Source organism: Pinus tabuliformis, chromosome J (assembly GCF_031772625.1).
Source record: "Pinus tabuliformis cultivar Carrire ecotype Pingquan chromosome J, CPIR1, whole genome shotgun sequence".
NCBI classification, from domain to species: Eukaryota; Viridiplantae; Streptophyta; class Pinopsida; order Pinales; family Pinaceae; genus Pinus; species Pinus tabuliformis.
In genome coordinates this window covers 76,200,515-76,208,981 of record NC_142295.1, presented here as the reverse complement: position 1 = coordinate 76,208,981, position 8,467 = coordinate 76,200,515, and the positions used below count along the sequence as shown (strand labels likewise).

Below are 8,467 nucleotides of genomic sequence, written 5' to 3'. Positions count from 1 at the left end.
AATATCTCTTGGAGAGCCAAAATTCTTATTGCTCAGTTAAGGGCCAATTCTCATCAACTCCGTTGTGAAACTGGGTGCTAGAAAAGGCCAAAGGCAGTGTGGGAGGAAAGAGTATGCATTTTTTGTTCTTTCGGAAAAGTGGGAACATAAAAACATTTCATTTTAGAATGTGAGGCCTTCAAAGACAACAGGGAAAGTTATGCAGATAGGTTGGCAGCTAGCTCTTTGGATAATCTATTTAGCGAGGGGTTTGTCGAGAAGCTGGGAGCATTTACTTTGAAGCTTCAAAGAAAAAGGGCTGAAGCAATCTGTCCCATAGGCTATCCTTAGCGTCATGGACGTTAAAATAATTTCTATTTTTTCTTTCTTTCTATATATAATTTAGTTTAAATTACATTGTTATAAGTTAAATCTTTAATTAAATGATTAAATTTCATTTTTTTAATTATTATTAAAAATAATTAAATTTATATTTTAATAAAAATTAGTTTATTTTTATATAAAACTTTAAGATATTTTTTAAATTACATATTTATTAATTAAACATTTCATAATTTAAGATGTTTTATTTAATATATTCTTAATTTATATTTTTTATATTTTAACTTAAATTTATATAAAATGTAAAAAAGATTATTGCGTACAAAACAATCCAACAACTTTATATATATATATATATAATGTACATGATAATGATGTGTAACAAAGGAATCATAGGGTAATAGTAGAATCCCATATCCATGTCTTATGCCAAGAATAAGGGAACCATATATGGTAAATTTAATTTAAATCTTTAAATTCAGATGCTCTTGGGTCATCTTAGTAATTATCAATTGGTTGCTATTGTCAAAACAAAACTTTTAAATTTCCTAAATCTGCATGTCAACCAATCTATTTTACATTCAACAACTTCTCATTGTTTATTAGTTTCAAAGTTCAGTAAAATTTATTAATTAAAGTCACCATAATGATGTTGCTTCAACAACCAATATTTGTGTAATAAACTTTTTTTGTTGAGGGTATAATACAATTTTCTTTTCTCATTTTTTAATTATATTTTAGAATTTAGAAAAAAAACCAAAAAAGAAAATTAAAAAAAATGATTAAAATACTTGTATGGAATCTAAACAAAATGTATGTTGTTAACTTGGTAAATTGATCCAAGTTTATCATATGTAAAATCTTATACAAACTATCCATCTTTAAAATTTAGGTTAAACATCTAAGAATTTTAAATCCACATTAGTTTATGTGAAGTTTTTTGTTTTTTGTTTTCACTGGGAAAACCTATCATAAATTAACAGTGAAATAGTCCTCGTTTTGGTTTCTGATTTTGCATGAACTTATATAGACTTCCATTTTATCAAATCTTCAACCTTTTACTTTAATTTAATTATATTTTAAGTAGATGTAACTTGTTTATTTATGGAATGAAAATTTAAACACAAAAGAAAATATTAAAAAAAAAATTGATTTAAAAAATAAACATCAAAATGAAAAATATATTAACAAAATTAATTTAAAAAAACCAATAAAATTCAAAACGATAATATCATACGAATTCTAAATATTTTTAACAAAATAATAATATCTAACACAATTATTAGACTACATGATAAATGCTATCAAAATTCAATTACAAAATAGACACTATATGAATTAAATTTATTACAACACTTTTTTTAACAAAATAATAATATCTAACACAATTATTACACTACATGATAAATGCTATCAAAATTCAATTACAAAATAGACACTATATGAATTAAATTTATTACAACACTTTTTTTGTGTAAGTCAGAGGATTATATTAAAAGAGTAAAAATATAGTACAAAAAATCTGCCATAGTAGATCGAGGCCTGAAAATAACAAGCCAAACACCATGATTTCCATCCAAAATGACCAAAAACTGTCCACTGCACACCACGCAGGGTGGCTGATCCTTCTATCTAACATCGCCTGAGAATAAGAGAGATTGAGCTGAAGACCGCAACCCTTCAACACGCAGACACTATAGTAATGACAAAACCCCAGATCTTAGGGAGACCAAGAAAACACCGGTCAAGACATATGAACAACCGGTCAAGACGGATGAGAATTAACATCAGAACACAATTACTAAGGGGACTTCCCGAACCTGCTCGCTGTGTCCAAGGCCTGTTCCAGAACATGGCTGTCCGCTCTCGCTTGCAGGGATTGATAGCTGCGGCATTCCGCCTGCTTTTCTTGCTGCGGTCCGCCAGTTTGCCGTGCTTCTGGACTGAGCGTCTGCCTGAGGAGCTTAATAAGCACCGTCACCTTCTTGGACAAAGAATCTACTACCTCATGCACTGCAGTGACTTTGAAATCCAGAGCTTCATAAATGTCATATAAACTTTTCATCTGGGCCTCAGGGATGACCTGGTCACTCTGAGCCAGCCTCTTACTATCTTCCTTTGATTCCAGAGCACGCGCCAGCAGGGTTTTTACTCGCCAGCTTTCCGCCTGAGTGCGCACAAACTGAGTTGCGCGTTTGGTTACTGTTCCAGGATCTTGAAGCCAATCAACCTCCTGCGCTATATCTTCCTCCGACCGCTTTCGCTCTTCTTCCTTCACAGAAGCCTCCAGTTCAGACAATTTGCGTTTGTTCTTCGACGCGGTTCTGGTCTCATACATTTCCCTCGCTGTCTTGAGCTCCATATTCGCAGTGGTGCTGCGGCAGCCGTCACCTTCCATACTTAGCTTAACGCTTGCAACGTGAGAACAGGCGCTGAGAGCCGAAAGAAAATGAACCGGAACGATGCACTGAAAAATTTTGTTCATGCCTATGCCTCTACTCGCTGTTAAATAGTTGTTCTGGAGGATATTACTCATGACCAACCGATCCTCCCGAAACGACGTGGATGTACTAACATAATTGTTACTGCATTGAACTGTGTTTTCCGAGTGATGTATCCAAACCTTGACATCAATGTTGCCTCTTCCCTCTCTAATCAGAAATTGCCAAGTGTCCTCCAACTTGCTGTGGTGGCGGCGGTGATCGTTGCGGCACATCATTTTAGATTTGTTTCCTTTATTCCCCTTCTGTTGCCATAAACGCACCGGAATTACCTGTCCTTTTGCCTTCTGCCAACTTTTAATATCCGTATCCACTCCTGTGTGCTTTATCATAGAAAAACGCGGAGTCCGAACGCCTTCCGGTTAAGCCCGGTTGGCATTATCCATGTCTTGTTTGGCCAGCTGGATGCATTTCTTCTTCAGGTCTGGGCAGTTCACCTGCTGCCAACAGCTGTCCCATTCCCTATTTTGGTTGTCGATGCCATGATTTGCTAGGTGGTCCGCTATCGCATTCGCCTTGCGTCTCACCGCCTGGAAGACTAACCCTCTCATGCCGCTGATTAACTCGGCTATGTTTTCCGTCACCTTTGCTAATCTCCAATGCTTCGTTGCTTTGCTCGCTTTGGTTCCGCCATAGATTCTCTTTGCCACAGAAATTACCAGGGCCGAGTCACCTTCCACCACCGCTGTACAATTCTGCATGTCTTTTAGAATCCGTAGTCCCTGTTCTAAAGCTGCAAACTCCATTTCATTGTTCGTCCCTTCTCCCAGAGCTTTGCAGTAAATATGAAGAATGTCTCCTTCATGGTTTCTTATGATGCCTCCTATACCCGCCATCCCAGGGTTTCCTCTGGACGCGCCATCAAAATTCAACTTCAGCCAACCAACCGGCGGGTATTTCCAACTGTTGGACTCAGACTGCGGGTTCTGCTGGCCTCTCGACGTAGCCATGCTCTGGTTGATGTCCATCTGGAAGAGTTTTAAAATCCGTAAGTCACAAGACGAAGGCTTCTCATTAGTTTCCGCTTTGACTTTTACTTGAATTAACTGTCTAATATTTATCATAAGAGTATCTATGGCATGCTCTGTATTTCTGTATTCATCTTGGAATATTCTCCTGTTACGCTCCTTCCATATGGTCCATGTTAAGAAACCTGGCATAACTTTCCAAATGCTGTTGACTCTGGGATTCTTTGAGTAATTTTTTTGCCAATTTTGTATAGTATCTTGGATGGACTCCCTATTTCTGTTAGAGTTTAGCAAAATACCCTCCGCCCAATTCCATAAATGACAAGCCCAGTCACAGGAATTAAATAAATGATTTATTGTTTCTTCCTCTACCAGGCACATTGGGCATCTGGACGGCCCATGAAAGCCTTTATTGCGTAGATTTTCCCATGTCAAGGTTTTTTTCCTCATTAAAAGCCAGAGGAACGTTTTGATTTTTGGCCAAAACAGGCTGTCCCACACGTTATGACTCCAAGGAAAGACCTCCCTCTGCTCTGCATTTTCTATCAGTTCCCTGGCTTCCTTGAGTGAGAAATTTCCGCTGCCTTTCATTCCCCATCTAAGCTGGTCCTTTTCTTCCGTATTCCTTATCTTCCTTTTGAGTAGTTGGTCAATTAGATGCTTTGTGCTGTCGTTTTCCCCATTGCTGTTGTCGAAGTTGAAGTTTATCCATTCTCTCCAGATGGGATCCCTGCTGTTCCAGTTCCAGTATTGATGGACTTTGTGTCGGCCCTCGTGTTGGCATTTCTGCTTGAGAAGATCGAGTTCGGGCTTTTCCAGTTTTGGGAGTTGCTGCCAAGCATCTTCCCAAAAAAGAGCTGAATGCCCATTCCGAATTTCCCAAAAACTGTTTTCCTGCACCAAGTTGCGATTTTTCCTGGCAAGATTCCATATGGGGGATCCCTCAGGAACCTCCTGAAGTCTAATAAGATCCTGATTATTGCATTCGGGGGTATATTTCTCTTTCCAATGTCTTGCCCAGGGGAGATGGGGCTCTTTTATCCATCGCCACCAGAGTTTTGCACCACAAGTCATGTTGATGATTGAAGGATCCACCAGATTTAGGCCTCCCAAAATTTTTGGTTTGCAGAGTTTGTGCCATGCCACAAGCGCCCATTTTTTCTTTTCCCCATTTCCATTCCATAAAAAGGATCTTTGGATTGTTCTAATTTGTTGAAGGATGCCCTTGGGGGACGACAGCATGGAAAGTAAGTACTGAGGGATAGCCTGCAGAACTGCCTTGGTGAGAACTAATCTCCCAGCAAAATTAAGTGCCCTGTGCGTCCAGTGCTTACACCTTTTCTCCAGGTTAGCCAAGATTTTCTCCCAGTGCACTTTTTGCCAGGGTTTGAGTGTTAGAGGTGCTCCCAAATATCTTGAAGGTAGACATCCTTTTCTGAATCCAAGTAAATTAGAGAGATGCTTCTGAATAGCTGGATGGGTGTGAAAGAAAAAAATCGTGGATTTGGAAAAGTTAATTTCCATTCCCGACGCCTTGCTGAAAAGATCAAGGATTTTCTTAAAAGCTAGAGCCTCTTTCACTGTGGGGGTTCCATGTAACATCGTATCATCCACAAATTGTTGGTGTGTTGTTGCTGGAATAGATTGGAGAGGCTGAAGTCCCTTGATCTTCCCTTCTCTTTTTGCTTTGGCTATGAGTCTGCTGAGTCCTTCCATGAGAATTACGAACAGGAAGGGGGAGAGAGGGTCTCCTTGTCTGATTCCACGAGTGGGTGAAAAGGGTTCAGAGGGGGATCCATTGACAAGGATCGAGAATCTGGAGGACTTAATAAGGGCTAGAATCCAATTGATCCATTGCTTGCAAAAACCGAAGGCTTTTAGAATGGCTTCTAGATATTGCCAACTAACTTTATCATAGGCTTTCGATAGATCAAGCTGCATTAACATCCCTGCTAATTTTCTAGTTTGAAGGGTGTGAATCATTTCTTGAGCTAGAAGAATATTGTCTAAGATCTGTCTCCCTTCGACATACCCCGATTGCTCTTCTGATATGAGGCCAGGAAGAATTGGCTTCAGTCTATTAGCTATAACTTTCGATATGATTTTATAAATGACATTACACAGAGCAATTGGTCTAAACTTCTCAGGAGAGTTTGCTTCTTCCATCTTTGGGATAAGCGCTATGAAGGTGGAGTTAAGAGATTTGAGGATGGAACCAGATCGCCTAGAGTCCTCAACAACTTCCCATATTTCATGTTTCACTAGGTTCCAACAAGCTTTGTAAAAATTAATGGTGAAACCATCTGGTCCAGGGGCCTTATCACTAGGCATACTTCTGACTGCTTCTTCCACTTCCTCTAGGGTGATTTCTCTGCTTAGAGCTGAGTTCTGTTCGTTGGTGATAGTTTTGGGGATGGCCGTAATGAGCTCCTTTATAGCATTCTCTCTGTTTGCTTGCGGTTCCTGGGCAATAATGCTGAAATGCCTAGTGAGTAAAGCCGCTATGTCTTGGTGATTCTTTAAAGTTTCACCATTCTCATCCTTGAGTTCTAGTATTCTATTCGCACTCCTGTAATCTAGAGCAGATCTGTGAAAAAATTTGGTATTCTGCTCACCCTCTTTTAGCCACCGAATTCTGGATTTCTGCTTCCAAAGAGTTTCTTCCTGCTGACAGCGTGTATGCCACTGATGAGTTAGAGCTTTTTCCTGCTCTACAGACTCCTCACTGTTGTGCCCTGAAGCCCAAGCTTTGTGAATCTGTTCCAGTTTATCTTCTATCAAGGTTTTCTCCTTAAAAATATCTCCAAACTCCGTAATGTTCCATTCTTTAATTTTGGCTTTAGTGTACCTTAGTTTCTTCTGAAGATTAAACATTTTGGATCCCCTTCCAATCATAGGTTCAGACCACCATTTCTCCACCAGATTGAGGAAGTTGGGGTGTTCCAACCAAAATTTTTCGAATCTGAAAGGTTTATTCCTTGGAGTGCCATGGATAGCTGCTATTAAAGATATTGGCCAGTGGTCAGATCCTCCACTTGGAAGGATGTCTGACTCAACTAGAATACCATCCATAATGATGCTCTCAGAGATGATGAATCTATCCAGACGAGAGGCAATCAGCCTATCGCCCCCTCGTCTGTTATTCCATGTAAAAGTGCCACTCTTAGGTGGGATATCCACCAATTTAGCATTGTCAATGAAATTTGTGAATAATTCCGCATCCGTACGGAGTTTTCTTATTCCCCCTGTCTTCTCCAGAAGGGTAGTTATCATGTTAAAGACACCCCCCATAATGCATTTGGAATATGGATGCCTAGAAATCAAACTTAACAGAGAGCTTAAAAAGGTTATTTTATCCTCTATCTTCTGCGGTTAATAAACATTTATGCATAAGAAGGATTTAGAGTTACCTGTGGGTTGGGCTTCCACGGCTATAAATGCTCTGGTTGCTTCTGCTGAGAGGACTTGAAACATCCTTGAGTCCCACATAGTGACTAAACCTCCTTCTCGTCCCTGACTCTCTACTTCCATATAATTTATGTGATTGCCGAGCTTCTTACTGATGTTAGCCATGCTTGTATTGCTGCATTTAGTTTCCTGAATGAAAATGATATCCGGTTTTTCTTTCTGAAATTTTCTTTTCAGAATTCTCTGCTTTGCTTGGCTGTTTAGCCCTCTTGCATTCCATGATATGATTTTCATGATTAACTAGAAGAATTATTGGTAAGATGGGAAGGCATTTAGAGCCTTCATCTTCCCTGAGTTTATCATTATTATCCCAAGCTCCTGCAGAACTTCACCACTTGTTCTCCGTCCTCTCTTCTTCCTTTGCTTTGAACTTGTTGAGTTGCAGAGAAGACTCTTTGGGTGGTTCCCAGCTCCTCTTGCTATACCTAACTTTCTACTTTGCCTTTCTAACTCTGCTTTCTGCCTTGCTATAAATAGCTCATTGACCTTCCTGATTTCTTCTTCCGGCACGTTTTCTATGCCTCGAGCTTTCCAGTTCTCGGCCATGACTGGTAGGTTCATCCCTTCCTTTGCTAGAACCTCCTCCAACTCTAAATCATCACTTCCTCCATCGCTGGTGAGCATGTCTGCATCCTCCTCTGACTCTTCTGTTTGTTCCTTCATTTGGACTTCTGTGCTAAACAATGTAAACTTTGAAACGAGAACTATAAACTCAAAACGGGAACTCTGACAAAAAAACCCCGAAAAAACATAAAAAACAATGCTAAAAACGAAAAGTGTTGATGCTGGAATAACACCTTTTTTTTTTCCAAGCTAAATTTTCAACATGTTTTAAAAATGACGGTGAAAACCAATTTTTGGTGCAAAAATTGTCCAAAACACGCCCTCAAAACGAAGTGTTGATGTTGGAATAACATTTCATTTCAATTTTATTTATTTATTTATTTTTTCAATGGTAAATTTTGTGCAAAAAACACCCTCAAAGTGTTGATGCTGGGATAACAATTTTTTTTTCAAGGGTGAAATTTCAACATTTCAAAATAATAGCATAAAATATTTTATCATGACCCCGAAAAACATTAAAATTCCAAAAAATAAAAATTAAAACAATGAAAAAACACAAAACAAAAAAAAATAAAATAAAAAAAACAAAACATAAATAAAAATATATACTAAAAACAAAACATAAAATAAAAAACAAAAAACGAA

At 38.5% G+C, this 8,467-nt stretch overlaps 1 protein-coding gene across 1 annotated transcript; it reads right to left on the bottom strand.

Annotated features, from left to right (window-relative positions):
• Positions 1-3,184: 3,184 nt before the first annotated feature.
• Positions 3,185-7,081, bottom strand: LOC149225589 (uncharacterized). Its single transcript, XM_089379967.1, has one exon. It carries the CDS (start codon positions 7,079-7,081, stop codon positions 3,185-3,187), a length of 3,897 nt encoding a protein of 1,298 aa, XP_089236093.1.
• Between the last annotated feature and the right edge of the window lie 1,386 nt (positions 7,082-8,467).

Bases quoted from the DNA above. Each gene is read 5' to 3' on its own strand.
- LOC149225589 (XM_089379967.1), bottom strand. From the start codon at position 7,081: ATGGGGGGTGTCTTTAACATGATAACTACCCTTCTGGAGAAGACAGGG.